Genomic DNA, 19,562 nt, shown 5'->3' on the forward strand with positions numbered 1-19,562 from the left:
CCTTTAAGCACAAGAAAAGCCAAACCTAGAACTCAGTTGGTGCACCCTTGAGGATGCTCTCATTGTTTAGCCTGTCTTAGAAAACTGACTCAGGCCAAGCTTAACAAAGGTAGGCTTACACCTGAGGGGTGTTCATGGCCAGTTACCTCACTGGTATGCAGCTTCGTCTCCCGTTGCCTGAGGCCACGCATCTGGGAAAGAAGTTGAATGTCTAAGAAACTTAAATGGCACTTCTCTTACTGCATTGATACTTTGAGCAGGGTTTGGTTTGTTGTGGGTTTCTTTTGTTTAAGCAAATTACGAAGGTCTATTACAGAGGAAGATGTGATCAGTTTTATGCAAACTGTTAACAATTTCTTTTTTCCAGTGGTTTTTTTTTTTACTGCTAAAAAGAAACTGCAATGGAGAGTACAGCATCGGTCACTTTCCTTCTGTCATTTTCCATACTGCTGTGTGAAAGTTATCATCATGGAGTGGAGACAGCTACTGTTGTGCATACATCAGAGAGAACTTTTCCGGAGAAGGCAGCTGGCATTAATATTGACTTGGCAGGATTAATACAGAAGTTTCACCTTCAAGAACTTTTTCATCGTTATGGAGAAAACAACTCTCTGTCGATTGAAGGGTTTAGAAAACTGCTCCAGAACATAGGTATAGATAAAATGAAAAGGATTAAGATAGACCATGATCACGACCACGATCATCACCTTCATCATAATCATGTTTCGCTGAGTAAAAACTCCGAGAAGACTGTTTGTCCAAACCATGAATCTGATGCTAACAAAGACCACAGGAACAGTCACTCAAAGGAACCTCATAAAGCAGAGAATGCAGAACATCAGCAGAACTTTGTGCGTGGCAAGAACACTGTTAATGAGATAACGGCATCTATCATCACTGCTCCTGTAGGTGGCCACTCTGAATTACAGAATGTGCAACCTGGAGAAGTCAAGCTGGTTGCTCGTTTAGGTCTGACCAGCTCTAATCCCGTTAATGTCACAGGTGGCAGCAATGCAAGCTGGCTTGCTAACAGCAAAGCAAATGAATCTCGTACTTCTCCAAAGGAATTGGAAAGAGGAAGTTACCTGTATTCCAAACTGAAAAACCAAAATACCCAAGAGGTGAGACTGACTCTGTTGTATTCTTGGGAATCCAGACCCACCGGGAATGTTGTTATGGCTTATTTGTCAGGTGCTTATCATTTAACTGGGTACAAGCTTTGTGGTGTAACGGTACTCTTAACAAACAACTTTCCTTGAAACTTAACATTTTGAAGGAATGTTGTGTTATGTTCACAGGCTCAGAGGAAAATATATATGCAATCTAGTTAGTTTTAATTTTTCCTAAAAAAGAATATGTACTGAAGTACAAACATACACTCGGTTTTATATATTTATTGTTTATATATTATTTTAAAATATTGCTAAAAATGAAAAACACTTCAAACTTAAAACTTGCTGTTCTGCCTTGAAGTCAGAATCTGTCTTGTTTTCCTAATAAGTGGCGAAAGTAAAAAAAATCTAGTTAAAATGCTGTCATTCTTATCCAAGCTGCCTCACAAGTGTTAGATTATCCTGTGGCAGATAGTGTAGAACTGCAGGGAAGTAATTGGCACCTTCCTCCTTCAACCCCCTCCCTCCTCATCTTCTTTAAGATTGTATGTAGAGACCAACTGTAAAAACGGTTGTTGCAAAATGTTATCTGTTACTTTAAAATAGTAAAAATTAGTGCTGATAATGTCTATAGTTGTGTTGGAGACAGTTTTCCTATACAATCAGATCCTTCTCCATTAAAGGCTTTAAAAGGCAAGTAGTCTCCCTGGGGTCTTAATGTATGCAGCCATGCCAGGTAATTCAGAGTGGGTGTTGTGTAGCATGTGATCGTAGGTGCTGAATTCACAAGCTGTTACTGTGTTCTGCACAGTTGGAGCAGAAGTACTACTGCTACTTAAACCCAGTGAGACTGTAGGTTGTACAGTGGGGAACTCTTTACTGGAGGAAGCGTGTGCAGAACATGTTCTGTACAAGACTTTCCATAGTAATCACTTCTATAAAAAGGTATTTAACCTTGTTACTACTTCCTCATATGGCCTCTAAAACTGCGTGAAAAGTGTTAGGCTTTTTCTGTTTGCACAGCAAAGCAAACAGAAAAAAAATCTGATCCCCTTGTGCTGAGAATGTGTGATAATTATGCATCATCTACCAGGACTCCCAAACTAGCTTTCTGGGCCAGAAGGGGGATGGAGGTACAGTTCTTACTCAATTGGTTTGTTACTGTTTTTTAATTACCGTTGACATAGCTGTTTTCATGTGGTGCCACTGCATTTCAATTAAAATGGGATGTGCAGTCCTCTTGAGATATATCATGGTGTTTTGGTTCTGGTTAATCTTAACACATGTCTTTCCACAGTGCTCCAGTGCATCAAAACTGATGCAGTCCCATGGAATAGGCACTCAAGTATTGTTGACTGCTACAGAATTTAGTTACCTCTGTCCAGCTCTTATTAATCAAATCGATGGCAAATACTGCATAGTCCATGCAACTAGTGAAAAAGCTGAAACTCCTGCAAAAAGTTACTCTCTGCAAATAGGTAGGTTGTTTTTGTAACATGGAATAAAAGCTTACTGGAAATCCACTTATGTTGGTTATAAATTTGAGAAACATATTTCAAAGTTGAAAGAAGCTTGTAATTTTCTTTCGGCACTCGACCATGTCTAGAGAGAAATCTTTGTGGCTTACTATTTGTTAACATCTGATTAATCACATGATCAGGAGTGTTTGATAACAGGAATGTTAAGCAAACAAAATCTCATACAGCTGTTTATTCTTGTTACTTTTTTCTTTTTTACTAGCTTGGATTGGTGGCTTTATATCCATCTCTGTCATCAGTTTTCTTTCCTTATTGGGTGTTATATTGGTACCGCTGATGAATCGCGTATTTTTCAAATTTCTTCTAAGTTTTCTTGTGGCATTGGCTGTGGGGACTTTGAGTGGAGATGCTTTCTTACATCTCCTTCCACATGTAAGTATTAATTACTGTTTCATTCATTATCTCAAAACAAAGAATTTGACACCTGTCTGTACTTCTTAGTGATAATTTTAATCCCTATTAATTAATACCTATGTGGTGAGTCATTTCTCAGCCTTGTAAAGTAGATTATTTGCTGGAAAGGTTTCCCATTTAGAACTGTCTGTATTATTCATGTCACAGTCCTTACAGTGTAAGAATTTCACACCATCATCCCTCAATCTATTTCCTGTTCTTAATCATATATGCTGCCAAATCACTCATTGTTCCTTGCATGCAAGAATTTTGCATAAATGTTTTTAGTCACTTACTGCAATGCTGCCTCTTTGTTTTCTTTTTCCAGTTTAATGAACTTTATAGATAGTGGAAATCGCTCACTGAACACTTTAAATGCGGAATAGATAATCCACTGTTTTCTGTTATCAGCCACCTATGTTGATTGCTTATCTATTGTAATTTTTTGATCAGAATCAAGCATTTCTGAAGTCCTGGGAATACATTACTTGATAGACTTTGGAGTTACATATTGCTGTTATGTAATATGGGCAATGAAATTGGAATATGATTGCTAAATTTCTACCTTTCTTGAAGCTCTTAAACAGACAATCCTTCCCCTCCCCCCCAAAAAAAAGGTAACTTGTCCCAGCTTTCAGATAAGATAGATAAAAAGGACTGCAGGTCCTGTGGTGGTTTCTGAGCCCTGCCTGTAATTCATCAGGTTCTTTTTCCTTTCAGTTAATTTTGCATTTGCTATGTGAGGTTATATAAATGTAAACATGTGTGAGTGAGGTGTCCCGGAAGTTTTTTGTTTCTGAACATATCAGTAGCCAGTGAGGAGGGGAAGAATGTCGGACTTCCTTTAAAGATAAGTTCCTTGTAGAAAAAGGTGTTTGATGTCTATGAGCTGCCTTAGATGGGAAAGTAATTGGCATGCTGGCTGTGACTACTACTTAAAATGCAGTTTCCTTGACGGTGTCAGGATTTTTTGTGGGGGCAGTTGTACATCTTGTATTGAGCAGTATGCATGTAGCTTCAGTGAGAGTGTGACTACCAGGCCTACTTTCAGTCCTTGCAATGTTTCTTCCTATCAACAGATTTCTTTGCAATTGTTTGAGTTTGTGTCCAGAGCATTTACCCCATGAAAATTGTCAAGTCTGGACTCCAGACTTGAGGAAAAGAATGTGAAGAATACTTTCTATGTTTCTTGTGTTATCAGTTCTCTTGAATATAATGACTTTCCCCATTTCGTTCTCCCCTTAGTCTCATGGAAACCATCATCATCACCATGAAAAACCTCTGCTTGAACAAAACAAAGGCTCTATGTTCAAACATCTTGTTTTTCAAAGTATAGAGGAGAGTGCTTACCTGGATTCCACATGGAAGGGACTTACAGCACTTGGAGGCTTGTATTTCATGTTTCTAGTGGAGCATTTGATCACTTTAATAAAACAGTTTAAAGACAAGAAGAAAAAGGTAGACTATTATTTTGAAGCTATATTGTATTGCATGATCGTTTCTGAATACACTTTTAAAAAACTCTTATGAGTATCATATATCTGTCTGGATTTAATAGTGATTGCTGACTTGATTAGTGTTATAATTTCATTTATATTAGTGACACGTGTACTTTTAAACTACATGATAACTCTTTTGTGTGGTCCTGTTATGGAAGAACTCTGAGCTATTTCCTTAACCAGACATAGGGTACAGGCTTGACACCACAGTGAATTGTTTAATAAGCAAACATCCAGTTGCAGCCTTTGTTTTAACAGAGTGATTTAAGAAGTTAGCTGCTCATTATTGACTTCCTTCTTCATCTCAAGGCAATTATACAACTGACTATCTGAACTGTTTTTATTATTTTAATTCTCATACTCGATGAAATAAGATGGCCTCGTACAGTTATTGTACTCCTGTTGAGGGGAGCACTTGCACAAAATGGGTAAGGGTGGCAGTAAGTGCTTACTGCCATAAACATCCAACTACGCTGTAGAAAGTGACTTCATTAGATAGTGTTCCATTTGGAAATACAATCTGCCAAGATCCTTGTTTCTTTTTCTTCTCTCCCCCCCCCTGCCCTGCAAAAGAGCAATACAGCTTTCAGATTACTATGCTGTTTTTTTATGTAGAAGGTAAATAACTGAATTTTGGCAGGTCATAAATGTTGGTAACTTGCCAGTTACTGGTAACTGAGTTCTTTAAAGACTAGTGTAGCCAGGAACAAACAATGATGTAAAAGTTGACTCGGTAAAAAAGATACAGTAAAAGCTGGAGATACCTTAAGCTTCACTTGAAGAAAGTTAGTAAACTACTAATTACTTACCTTAAAAATAGCTAATTTCTAGGCTACCATAATGACTGATAATCCCTGTTTAGTTTTATTGTTAAATTGGTCATTAAGGCAGCAGTCTCAGAGCAGATGCCATGTAAGCTCTTTGACTTTGGTCACAGGAGGTTGTGTTGGTGTGGTTTATACTGAATTTAAACTAACTGCGAGGGACAGGATTGCTTTCCCTATCTCTAGTTAAATATATTTGCCAAGAGAGGACATGAAGAATTCCAAGCAAAGCAAGTATTTTCCGTGTCCTTCTCTCAGCCTCTGGGAATAGATTTCCTGTTAGACTAATTATGCCCTTCTAGATACTGAATCACTGATCGTAAATTGTTGATACAGGCATCAGTGAGCAGTGATTAGAGATTTTACTTGGTTTTCTTTCAGTACACTAGAAAAAAACATTATACTGGTATTTGATGTGTTTTGCTTCTCAGATGAACCCCTCATGCAAAAATGTGGGGTATTTACGTGTGTGGGTTTGTTATGTTTTTTTGGCTTCTTTCCCCCTCCTGTGGAGCCTGAGGAACCTTCTGTTGTCTTACTGTACTTAGCTGAGTTTCTAATGTTCCTCTTCTGCACTCTTTATATGGCTTCCATGTTGTCCTCTTTCTGTGCAGGCTGCATAAATGTTGTGAATGTAATGTTGCTCATGTATATCCTGAAAAATAAGTAAAATATTCATAACTACAGTATTTTCTTTTGGAATAAGAAAAAAAATGAAGATGATGGAGAAAGTAAGAAGTTTTCAGCAAATGAAGAAAAGTTAGATACAGATGATCGTAAGTCTCAGTTATGTTGCACAGTTGTTATTTTGTGGCAGCACTGTTTAAAAAATGCCTGATTGGTGGCAGCTCATAGATCTGCTTCTTACTGTAGGTTGGATCACTACCTACTTGAATGCTTTTCAAAACAAAACCTGTCTGTGTATTGATATGTAGAGGACTAGCTTTATTTGGTGCTTTCCTTTAAAAAGGATCGATAGGTTGGAAGTAGTGAATTCACAGTTTTGAAACCTTAAGCCTCTTAATTCTGGATTTAACAGCAGAAGTTGAAGTCATTCTCTGAAGCTCTTCTGGCTGTGCCTGTTGCAAATACAGCTGTACCTGCTGGCTCTACACTGCTCTTTAGACTGTTAGATGCTATATGCGTGACCCATTGTTTAGTTTTCTGTAGATCTTTGGTCTGGATTTTGTTACTTTGAGTATTTATTTATAAGGTTGATAATCTAAAATCCTAGAGGTTACTTGAAGTATTTGGACTGCAAATGATCATGTGTCCCCAAGATCATGCTGTAAGCCAAACCGCACCTCACTAGATACTTGTTAGCTCTTGCAGTTAAAAGAGGCGTTCAGTTTTTCAGAATAATTTTATTACTAACGAAAGAGTTGTCGGTAACGCAGGAAAAAAGTGTATTTGTTCATTTAATTGCAGGGGAAGAATTTTAACGAGTTTTAGGAGTTAGTTATTTTAACTAACCTTAGTGTGCCAGTGCTGTTTATATGAGGAAATTTCATGGTCTGTGTTGATTACTTTATTTTTGAGTGTTTATTTTTCAGGTATTCAAACTTAAGCTCCTGTGTTTATATGAAATAAAGGAGTTTGCAAAGTTGTCTATAACATAACCCTCTTCTGCATTCTTAATCTTCAGCCCTAAGATGAATAAATGGCATATGCTTTCCAGATACTTTATTTTTCTGAAGCAATTGCATTAACAGCCTTCATGCTTTTTTTACCTTTAGGAGGCATTTGTGGCCATAATGTAGGGGCTGCTTCAGTAGTAGGGGACAGAAACTAAGTTTTTCTTATTTTGAACTATTGGGAATTATCTCAGAAATCTGATTTAAAGAAAAAGAAATTGTGGAAACCCTTGGGGGGAAAAAAAGACTTCTGGTACAAGAAGCTGGGTATCAGTCTCAACTTCTAGACTTACTAGTTTCTTCTGTACTGCATCACTTATTCAACTTGTTTATTGTATCTTTGCTTCCTACGTCATTTTAAAAATATAATATTATACTCTGGCTTTTTATAACAGGGCCCGAGGGCTATCTAGGGGCAGACTCTCAAGACCCGTCGCCCTTCATTTCTCAGCAGCCAACTGTACAAGAAGAGGAAGAAGTGATGATAGCTCATTCTCATCAAGAGGAGGCTGACAATGAATATGTGTCCAGGGGCTGTAGAAACAAATGTCATTCTCACTTACATGATACTCTAGGACAGACAGATCACCTTAGTCATCATCACCATGACTACCATCATATTCTGCATCACCATCATCACCAGAATCATCATCCTCACAGTCACAGTCAGCGCTACTCACGTGAAGAACTGAAGGATGCGGGGATAGCAACTCTGGCATGGATGGTGATTATGGGAGATGGACTACACAATTTTAGCGATGGCCTAGCAATTGGTAAGTGTTAGCTTGGACGCTGTAGCTTTGTTGTATGTGAAGACAGCGAAGCTGTCTTGCTGTCATTTATCTCTTTATTAGGAACATATCTAATTAGTGGTGGATCTTTCAAGCCTAAACTTCTATCTGATAGCAGCTCTGAATGAATAAGAAAAATCTCCAGTTTAACAACGGGGAGATCAGTGACAAATGAAACAGAAATTATGTGCTTACAGCTATGTTTCTTTAGGAAATCTATAACTTTGCTTTATTTCCTACTTTTAGCACAGTTAAAGCTAACATTCTTCAAAACTAAAGCTAGGCTTATAAAACGATATTTAAGACTTAAAACTGACTGTGTATTTCAATGTCTGCAAGTGCTCAGCAATTTTTTTAATTTTTTTTAAGACAAACTTGTCTTTTTGGTCGCATACAAAGTAACTGTGCTTTTTCCACTTCAGTCAGGCCACTATATCCTTGGCTTATTTTTTTTTCTCTTCCATCTTCACTTGTTAGGCAGCAAGGTCAGGTTCCATACTTTGTGCCCATCTGGCTTTGACTATACTGGGCCCTGGTTACACAGCACGTGTAGGTTTCCCCAGAGCACTGGTAGGTAGGGAGATGGGATCCTGGTTTCAATCTGCTTTAGCCTGAAGATTACCCAGATGGATTAGGCAATGTACACTTGTGATTTTTGTGCTGTGGGAGGTAGGCATGCATTCATTTTTACTGAACCATGAGTTTGGCCCAAGGCATTGTGTTCTCTAAGGTGATTTTACATTTTGCATAGCAGTCCTGTCACATCCAGATTCTCAGATCTTACCATCCACTGAAGAGCAGCATTGCAGTTCTTCCTAGTGCTTGTACTAACCTTCCAGAGAAGGTCTGCGCTGCTTTTTGTATCCTAGGAATGTGTGAGTAGGGCATTAATTAATAGGACATTAGTTAGCTATTACCTGTCAAATATGATTCATGGAGAAGATACCAATAAAGTCACTATGTGGCCTTTATGCGGATTTTTTTAAGAGTGTCTATATCAATTAAAGGAGTGTAGCTTAAGTAGATTCCTTCAGATGCTCGGTGTGCTGCACTCAGTCTTAAAACAGGATCAGTCTCTCTTCTTGGAAAAGTATTTCAAAAAATTTTATTAAACACGGGTCATACTCTACTCAAAATCTTGTTCTTAAAGTTGAGTGTAATAGTTCATTTTTTGTTTGGTTTTCTTTAAATTTAAACCGGTATGAACAGTTATTTTACATGTAAACAGAACATTCATCTTTTTGTTCCTTTTTTTGTTCATGTCCTTATTTTTCCCTTGCATGTTGTAGTTGTTCAGTCTCTTTTGACAATGCTCCAGTAAAAATTTCTTTATCACAAAAATAACAGACTGAGTATTACCTTTTGGACTTCTGACTGGGAGGTCAGGTTTGAGAACTCCCCTGTTTTTTGTAGAAGGAGAGCTAGACTACAGGTATTTTAAATTTAAGAGGTTAAAGTAAGTTATAGAAAGTGAAGTCAAATCAGTAATCTTCAGTTCTTATGCTAGTTTTTCATAATCTTGACTTTCATATTTAAGACTAATCTTTACAGGTATTGGATTCACTTCCAGCTTGTATAGCATACTGGGGTCAGTTCGGCAGTACCAGTCTTTCTGTAAATTTTATTGCACAAACAAGTTCATTCTTGTTTGAGGAGAAAACCCAATGATAACTATTCTCTCACAGCACTATTTGCAGTTGTTCAGATTCAGTCAGTTCAAAGTATGTGAAAAGAGACATTCTGATTTAATCTCTTTTGATGAAAGTTGAAGCATGGAATGTAAATTTCTGAGCAGATCAGTAGTGAAAATGTGGTTGAAGGAGGAGGATTTGCATACAAATGACACACAGAATCAATTATGTCTTAGCATTAGGGAGATTTGGGAAGAAGCTATGACTTTATAGTTATGAAGGGAAAAGTATGAGGGAAGTTAATAAAGGCTTATTGAACAAGTGAGAGCAATAGCTTTTAGAAGTCCTAGCTTGTTCAGGCTAATGGAAATGTGGGTTTCCTTCAGTTCTGGATGTGCTCAAAAGTAGTATAGAAAAACATCGGTTTGATATGAAAACACCACTACTACTTGTATAGTATTTTACCTGTAGCCAGAGTAACCCTTCACTTAAGTTCATTCATTTAATGTGATTTGGTATTCATAACTTCCATCAGTTACTTTTTTCCTCAAATCTGTTAATTATGTAGGAATAAGATTTAAAAGTGCTTCTTTTTCTATTAAAGCATGGAACAGTTGCATCTGACCAATTTGTACAAAAAGATCTTCTGTGATTTGAACTCTTCTGTGTAGCTTCAACTAAATAACTAAAATGCAGAACGCTATTTTTACACTAATCTTGCGTATATTTTTTAGCTCTTTTTCAAGAGAAGTGATGTCTTAAAAGTATATTTTAAGATACCATGACAGTATTAAATCAACTTCTCGAGAGGGGACAATACCAGATGTATTAACATAGTCTTCAATTTGTTAATGTTTCAAGACATCATTTTCGCAGTGCAGAATAAAAATAGATATTCCTGTTATTTAAGCTTGTACTTTGGTTGCTATGTATCTGTACAGTATGCAGCCGTATCAGCCACCTAGGTACTTTGCAAAACAGTCAGGTTTTGTTTGGCTTGCCTTGGTGGTCCCAAAATAAGATTTACCATGTGTGATTAAGATGGATTCTTGTATTTTTAGTTTTCCTCTAAGTGATAAGACTGGGAAAACATTGTATAGAGACGGTAATATAGAGGAACTTGTAGATTATTGAGGATGCAGGCATAGGAGAAGGTAATTACCTTCTGCCTTCCTCTGCTTATCTAGTCTCCTCAAACTGAAGCCTCATTAAATGCTGATGAGCTCTCCTGTCTTAGTAGAGGTAACTGTAGCTATCCTGTCTGTCTCTCAGAATCTGACTCCAAAAATATAAAGCAATGTTTGGAGGTGGGGGAAATGGACTAATACCTAGAAAAGATTGATAGTGTTTACTAATAATCTCTTTTGCTAGTCAAGTAGCAGTAACTCCTGTCACTTACCTATGAATTACTGTGTAGACTCCTATGACTGAATGTTTCAAAGTGCAGTGGAAAACACCTCTGCTGAGGGCTCAAGTGAAAATAGCTTTTGTCTTGCATACTGTGCATCTCTATATTTGTGAAGTCCAATTCAGAGTCAGAAATGGGTGACCTCTAGAGGTCACCTAATCGAACCCTCTGCTTGAAACAGCTCTTGGGAACACTAGATTGGGTGAGTCATGGCTTTGCACAGCCAAGCCTTGAAAACATCCACAGATGGGGAGATTCCACCACGTCTGTGGCTGACCTCTTCCATACTGTGGATCTCTATTTGTAAAGTCCAATTCAGAGTCAGAAATGGTGACCTCTAGAGGTCACCTAATTGAACCCTCTGCTTGAAACAGCTCTTGGGAACACTAGATTGGGTGAGTCATGGCTTTGCACAGCCAAGCCTTGAAAACATCCACAGATGGGGAGATTCCACCACGTCTGTGGCTGACCTCTTCTAGCGTTGCACTACTGTCTCTTAATAAGGAAAGCTTTATTTATGTCCAGCCCAAAGCTCCCTAATGGTAATTTGCAGCCTCTCCCCCTGTTGTGTCATCTGTCACTACTTTGAAGAGTTAGGCTTCTTCATATTTGTGACTGCACTAAAGGTACTTATAAGCTGCTGTAAACCACCCCTTAGTCTGGTGGAGAGGGAGGTTAAATATACCTAGCTTCTTCAAGCTTTTAGGCCTTATGCTCTAGACCTCTGATCATCTTGTCAGCTTCTGTTGGACAGTATTCATATCCACCTTGAACTGGGACACCCTAAAGTGGACAGAGAATCCCAGAACAGCTTACCAGTGCTTAGCAGAGGGGGATGAGAACTTAGACTGCTGGCCTTGCTTCTCCTAAGACTATGCAGTTTGTGGTTCACTGTACTTGCAATGAGAGCACACTGTTGGCTCATATTCAACTTGTTGTCCATCTTAATCCTCATGTCCTTTTCGGGAAGGCTGCTATTTCAGCCAGCCAGTTCCTACCTTGTACTAATGCATGAGGTCATTCTGCCCCATGTGCAGAATTTCTCACTTTTCCCCTTTGAACTTCATAAGATTTCTGTTGGCCTAGTCTTCAAGTTTTCCATGGTCTGTCTTGTCCAAAGCTCTAGTGCTTGATGTGTCAACACAGCCCTTACTTTCTCCCCCCTGCCCCTCAACTTAGTGTCATCTGCAAATTTGCTGACAGTGCAGTCTGTTTCATCCAGATCATTAGTGAAGATATTGAAGAAAATGGGTTGCAGTATTTGTCCTGGTGAACTCTACTTGTTACTAGCCAGCCATCAAGACCTTCTAGCCCAGCAGTCCAGCCAATGTGCAATCATCTAACTGTCAAGCCCATATTCCCTCTGCTTCCAGATAAGACTGCTCTAGAAGATAGTGTCAGTAATCCTACTAAAGTCAAGTTCTGTTATATTCACTGCTGTTGCCATCTCTACAGTCAGTTATTTCCTCAAGCATTTGGAGAGGGATTTGAAGAGGATATTCAACATGATCTTTCCAGGAGCTGAGGTGAGGCTGACTGTTCGGAGTCCTATTCTTTGCCTTTCTTAAAGAGGGGAATAAGTTATCCTTTTCCCAGAGTTCCACTGGGGCCTTCTGTAGCCATGGTTTTCCACAGATGATAGGCTGCAGCCTTGCAGTTGCATCAGTCAACTCTGTCAGCACCCTTAGGTGAGTCCCATCTTGGAATGCATCTGAGCATTTCCATTTTTTCTAAGTAAGTATCTCTAAGCTGTTGCTTCGCTGCTGTTTGCTGTTCCTTTTTTTCTGGAATGGTTCTGGGATCTGGCTTTGTCTATGAAGACTGAGATGAAGGCGGTGCTGGTGCTTCAGCCTTTTTATGTCTACTGCTTGGTTCCCTTCTCCATCCATCAACAGACCCAAATTTTTCCTGAACTTTGCTTCTCAGCTAGCATTCCTGTAGAACTGTTTCTTGTTATCTTTGGTGTCTTCTTAGTCTTAGCTCCAGCTGGGCTTTGGTCTTCCTGCTTTTTGTTCCACTGCTTTTATCTTCCTTGTTGCCAATCTTTGTTTCTATTTCTTCTGTGCTTCCTTTTTGAGTCTTAATTCATCAAGACACACTCTGCTTAGCTGGGCATGTCTTCTGTTGGAAGTCCTAGTGTTCCTGCACAAACAGGGTAGTTGGTTTGTGCACTCTGTTAAGCGTGCTTTACAAATCAGCTACCTCTTCTGGGCACTTTTTTGCCTTTGTATTGGGAAACCATTGCCAACACAATTAAGGAACATCCTGGGTTCTGTGCCCAGTGCTGTTACCTTCACAGCTGAAAAATCTCATGTGAATGGTGATGTCTTGTGTGGTCGTTCATAGGTAGCCTTATCCACCACCTCTTCTTGGTTAGGTGGCTTATAACCATATTCCTAGTGTTACTCTGATCTTGACCAAGAGACTTAATAGGCGCAAGAAGCTGCATTCATATGTAGTTTTATACTGGAGCTCTGTGCAGTCAAGGAACTCCTTTATGTAGATAGGAAAAAAAGACTTGTGTTCTGTCTTTTCTAAGCAGTCTGTATCTATCCATGACAGGCCAAACGAGCTTTGGTGTGTCTCCACAGCATCATCAAGGCAGGCTCCAGGCAAGCAATGGACTTCCCTGGGCAGTAGCTCTGGTTGGCAGGTCTGCCTCTGCCCTCTATCCTGCATGGGAGGGAATCTCCTGTCACTAAAAATCTTTTCCTTTCCTTTTGTATTGCTGGCACTAATCTGTTGTGCTGAATGAATATTCTGGGCTAGGCAGAACTCACTTATCCTCTCACTGCTGCCAGGGTTGTGACCATGATCTTCAGATTAGCAGCTGCAGGTGGGGACGGAGGGTTCTTCCAGTTACCAGGCTTCACTATTTTTTCAAATTTTACCCATCAGGGAGTTCATGTTTCCTGTTTCAGTGCTGCTTTGGTCCTGCCTTCCTGTTTAGCCTGGAGGGGCTTGGGCTCTTGCCTTTGTAGAACCTCTTCTGAAGGACCCTCTCAATCCCCTGTTCATTATCCCTCGTCCAGAGATGCCTGCTCACTACTTCTTGCATCTCCTTCATTGGGTGCCACAGCACGCATCCCAGAGGTAAAGCTGCTGCTGTTATCACTGCAGGGAGGAGCATCAGTCATTTCTTGCAGATGAAGACCTGGATAGCAGTGTCCACTCTCGGGGGTTACATCTGGGTAGAGGCTGATGGAGTACTGGGGGTGGCGATGCCAGTGGAGAAAGGGGATTGTCTCCCGTGGTCTCATAGCCATTGTAGCTGTTCCTCTGTGAGCAGTACTCCTGGGTCCCTTGCGTGTCAACTACTGTGACAGGGTCTTGTGCCTCTTTAACTGCTTATTGGCAGCATGTTGTTTGCTGGCATGCTCCTGGTAGCAGCTGAAGAGGAAGCTGGATGTGGTTCTGCTGCACCCCTCGGTGGGGCTCTCTGTGCAAACGGGGACCTCCTGTGCTGTGTGTGAGCTGTGGTTCAGCTCTTCAGCCCTGCTGCGTGCTGCTTCCTCCTGAGCTGCTGTCAAATAAGAAAAATAGCAAGCAGCAGAAGGTGTGGAGAAAACAAAGATGGGGACTGGTGGACTAGTTTAAGGGGTTTTTCTGGGTTTTTTCCTCCACTTGAAGTGTGATAGGTCACTTATGTGCAAGCTGCCTAGAATTCACAATCTTTCACTGCTGTCTTCGCGTGACTATATAGCCTCTCTTACTGTTAAACTGACTTCCCTTTTTCCAATGCCTGACTCTCGGAGGCAGTTGAGCTGCCTTCTTCCCTTTGTATCTTTTTTTAAAAGTGTCTTTTCTGACAGTATTTCCACTTACTACATTTTTTTGGGAGGGTTGTGTTGTTGAAAGGTATTGTCTTAGTTCAGAAATAAGATGGTGAAATTTCATTTGCTTTAACTAATTTGAGGATTCTATGTTGCTTCTGATTTTGAATCTTAGGAATCATAAACAACAGCTGTTCAGTTAAAGTTTAAATGCTTCCACAAGCATAAGAAAAGTTTGAGTGAAACTAATATGTCCTAATATGACACAAGCATATGCAACAATGCTTCCGCACTTGATGTCTGAATGCACAGTAATGTTTGTTTTTCCTGTCTCTTCATAGGAGCAGCCTTTACTGAAGGGTTATCTAGTGGTTTAAGCACTTCTGTGGCTGTATTTTGCCATGAATTACCTCATGAGCTAGGTAAGACACCAATATTTCCATATGCCGCAGGTATAGGTACTTACAGGTGCACTTTGGAGAATTATTTTGTTCTGTGGCACGGTAAAATGTGATCAGAAAACTTCATCTGTGTCAGATTGTCTACTCAAGAATACTTTTAACTTATTTAAAGACTATTAATTCAATTAAGAAATAAAACATTCCTTTTAAAAATCTAAATATTTCAGCTGCTTTGTTTAAAACTGAGTATCTCTTGCAGTTACTTAAAACTTGTTATGTATAGTTCAGTTGTAGGTTTTTTTATTCTCCTTAGCAACATAAATTGTGAATTGCAGGAAATACATGTCAGAACTTGCTTTTCTCACATCTCTGTTTAATTTTATTCTTGCGTTTGTGCTGTTAAAAGGAAGGTCACAATTAGTCAAACGCCTTTCCACATAACATTTGCTGCTTTTTTCATTAAGTCTTGCAAAGAACTGCTGTAGCTCTAAATTAAACTTGGAACTACTTAGAAATCTTTCCTAGAAATAGTTTGTTTTTCAAGCTCAAGTGATTTAAATTCATGACCATAATTTCTCATGGGAATGCATGTGTCTTACATTGTAAGTTTTGTATTTGGCCCTTTTGCACGGCAGCTCATGAGAACAGGACGTAGCTGCTTAGTTTAACTTGGAATGAAGCTGATCCGTCCAATTGTCGAATCATTTTGAATATGCAACTGGTATTTCTTTCTTAGCTGTCATGGCCATGTTCATACTTGGTGTATAGAAGGAGGAAAGAACAGTTTACTTGCACTTTTTTAAGGTTTAATTCTCTAGAAAGTAGAATGTTCCATTTCATTTAATGGAGCTTGTAAACCAGTATGTGTATACATCAAACCATTTATTAAACAGTTTGATATATTTATCTGTCTGTACAATAATGTTATACAGAAATACATTACTCTGGAGAAAAGGTACCTGGTTTTATGACATGGGAGGAATTGAGCCTTGTTAATCTTAATATAAATTCCACTGGAATCGTGGAACTTATATTAATTACATGTACTAGACGTTGGTAGTACAAATATACAAAATTCATGTTATGAATCTGAATTTTAGATTCAAGTGTTCTGTTGGTTTTGGAAGCAAGAAAAATCTTTTTAAAATTAAATCATGCTTCTTTAATCAGCACAGAAAACTTGATAGAAATACCTTCTTTAACAGAGGATATGAAGTGGCATAGCGATACTGAAACAAATGGGACTAGCTGAAGTTAGCTGGGGATAAAATTGGATCATTCTGTTAATGCTAAACAATGTTTGTAACATACCAGTTCATCTTAATTGCAGTATCTTGTGGGAAAAGCTATTGTAACAAATTACTCAACTCAGCTTTGAAGATTGCTTTTGTTTACTTTAACTGGAGATAACTTAGGTTTTTATATAGAATCCATTTTATTTCCAAATAATAAGCTTATTATTTTACTCTGGTTTAGATCTAATTTATCTAAGCAAAAAAAAAATTCTATTCTGAATTATGGAAAACCTGTTTCTGGCTGGTAGCCTGTCATTCCTTCAAGTAAAAATAAGATGTTAAGGATCACTTAACAGAAATTAATAAAGAAATTAGATGTTTTATAGAGTTAGAAATAGACTTAAAGTACAAAGAGCAGTTACAGGATAACAAATGGAATCATCACCATTGCTTTGTGCAATTAAATGGGAATATTTTACTTAAACTTCTTTAGAATGCTCATGCATATCAGGTACTGCAGTATTTTACAGTGCTGGTTTAAATGCAAACTGCACTAAAAGCTGCTTCTTCCAAAAATCCGAAGACTTTAAGGTTATAAAATTAGTGTTTGCTGCTGTGTTGTTCTTCATGTGTGATTTTTAATTTTCTGTCCCCCCAGTGACTTCTGGTTTCATGAAGGAAAAAAATAAGGCAGACAATAGCATAAAAATAGCTTAGTAATCTTCTAAGTAAGAGGAGAACTCATGAATACTGTAATAGTTACCTGAGGATGAAAACTTTTTGTTTTTTCCCCTGTTGTAGGAGATTTTGCTGTACTTCTAAAAGCCGGTATGACTGTCAAGCAAGCTGTGCTTTATAATGCTCTGTCAGCTATGCTGGCCTATCTTGGAATGGCGACTGGGATTCTTATCGGTCATTATGCAGACAATGTTTCCATGTGGATATTTGCACTTACTGCAGGCTTGTTCATGTATGTGGCTCTTGTGGATATGGTAAGTGGCTAGACCTACTTGAATTTTATATAACATTGTTTAAGAATTAATGCTAATTGTATTTTAATCTCAAAAATAAATTCTTCCATCGTTTCTCCCTCAATTAACTTTTTCTGCACTTGTAGGTTCTGATGAGTATGCAGTGTAAGTGCTCAGTTAAATGTTCAGGTGGAAGATTGCTTGTATTTAGATTACTGTAGGGTCAGAGACTGTTTCTCCCTTAGTGGTGTAAAACAGAGGCAGTTAACAGCAGAAGTAGAGTAAAAAATCTGCTTCTGGCAGTGGCTAGTAGAACAGATAGCATGCAATGTGCAGCCGTACTGGTTATCAGCACCACCAAATGTGCTTCGGCTTTTGCATTAAATCATTACTGCTTCTTGGGTTGAAGACAGAATTGTATTAAAACCTATACTGTACCTCAGAAGTATGTTTGTATAGAAGTACAAAGTATTTGGTGGATGTTCGTGAAAGCTCAACTATCTTAAGAATAAAATACTTGGTGTGGCTTTGTTAAATCAGTTGGTAAATAATCATATCCTGAGTAAACGGCTGGCTTAAGACATCAGTGTAACTAGCATGAAAACAGTAATTAGAATGTTACAGATTCTCTTTATCTCTAAATATGAAAGACTCTGATAATGTTGTTTGTGTTGAGTGACACCTAATTCAAGGAGTAGTATTAATGCAGTCAACAGGAAAAACTAGAGGAGTAAGACTCAGCTACCTCATGGCTGAAGAACTGGGTTTGAAGCAAGTGTTTATTTTGAAGGCATTTAACAGTTCCTTGTTTGTTCAGGTACCCGAAATGCTCCATAATGATGCCAGTGATCATGGATGTAGCCGCTGGGGATACTTCCTGTTACAGAACGCTGGGATTCTGTTGGGTTTTGGGATAATGCTGCTTATCTCCGTATTTGAACATAAGATTGTATTCAGCATAAACCTGTAATCCTGGTTGCCAGGAAGAGCGCTTGGTGTTAAATTATAAGCGGTAGGTTTTTTCTATTAAATTCCCTAATGGAGAGGTACGTTTGATATAGGCTAGATATTTTTATTGGTGTTTTTATTGGTGTTGTGTCCCTCCCTCCCTTCTCTCTCTGATGGACATGCACACTGTAAGGTTTGTGGGGTTTTTTTTCCCCCACTTAGGATTTAGCATTGCATATGGTACTGTGGAAAGTGGTACTTAGTAAAACATGGTGAAACTACCAAATCTATTAAAGGAGTATTGTCTGGGGGTTAGGGTTTTTTTAGTAAATTTATTTACTGTATGTAATTATATATAACATTTTTTTACTTAAATGGTTTTGTTGGTTTAAAGAAATAAAATGACAGTGTTTTTTATTTTAGCACAATCAAAACCAGTGGATACAAAGCACAGTGAGCAGTGTAAAACAAGAAAAAGACATGTAATGGGTAGCATGTGTGTTTATATTGGTAGAAACTCATCTTTTCTGCATCCACCTAGTTTACACAGAGTGGCAGATGAGTCCACTCCATCCTTTTTGCGGTGGTTCTTCTCTCAATAGAGTGTGGGTTCTTTGTGTCTTATTCCAGTTGGTTTCTACTCCAAATTCTTGTGGAGTCCTGTTTCAGCTGTTTGCACCAAACGTTTTACCTGTTCCATCCCTTCTGATGTGAGTTGCTCTTCACCGATTTCTCAAATCGGCAACAAAAGTACAGCTATTAGATTGTAAAAGCATAGCTCTAGCTCTAATATACGTGAATTCCATCAAAAAGACTTTTAAAGTAGTGCTTTATCCCAGTTACGCTGCCTGAAATGGCCAAGGTGTATTAAAGTGATATCAAGGGGAGGAGGGCTACAGGCTGAGACAAACAGTCACTTACTACAACAGCTTCCTTAGTAAAGTGGTGATTTATTTTTGGGAAATGAGCTGAGTGGGAGAGCTGACTACTTCTAGTTCAGTGTGATTGCACACAAACCTGTGCTTGCAAAAGTTATATTCTTTGCAACAACTAAAGCTGAGAAATCCAAAATAGCAAAATTTCTTTGACAGCATATATAGGGTAGCAGCATGTTAAGGATAATTATAAGTGTATACGTAAGTATGTAGTCTGAGCTTACAGTCTTAATATTTTAACCACCCTGAAAGTAACTGAAGGAAGAAGGAGGTTGAAAAAGACAATGGCAAAATAAATAAATTCTGCATTTGCAGGGAAGGTGAACGTTAGACAACTTTTATATAATGAATAAGTAACAGAATTATGCTAGCTTTAAAAATCCCAGAAATATAATAATTAAAACTTACTTCTGATTCAACTTTACCACTGCTTCAAATCATCAGCTGAATAAAAAAAAGCTTGAACAAA

General features: G+C 38.5%; 1 protein-coding gene across 1 annotated transcript; it reads left to right on the forward strand.

Moving 5' to 3' along the window:
* Nucleotides 1-401: 401 nt before the first annotated feature.
* On the forward strand, nt 402-19,562 carry SLC39A6 (solute carrier family 39 (zinc transporter), member 6). The gene is made up of 9 exons (XM_009324933.1): nt 402-1,121; nt 2,410-2,590; nt 2,853-3,022; nt 4,289-4,501; nt 6,073-6,142; nt 7,396-7,773; nt 14,945-15,025; nt 17,041-17,231; nt 18,028-19,562. The coding sequence occupies exons 1-9, from the start codon at nt 402-404 to the stop codon at nt 18,178-18,180; spliced, it is 2,157 nt and encodes a 718-aa protein (XP_009323208.1). The 3' UTR covers nt 18,181-19,562.

Source organism: Pygoscelis adeliae, unplaced genomic scaffold (assembly GCF_000699105.1).
Source record: "Pygoscelis adeliae isolate BGI_AS28 unplaced genomic scaffold, ASM69910v1 Scaffold135, whole genome shotgun sequence".
NCBI classification, from domain to species: domain Eukaryota; kingdom Metazoa; phylum Chordata; class Aves; order Sphenisciformes; family Spheniscidae; genus Pygoscelis; species Pygoscelis adeliae.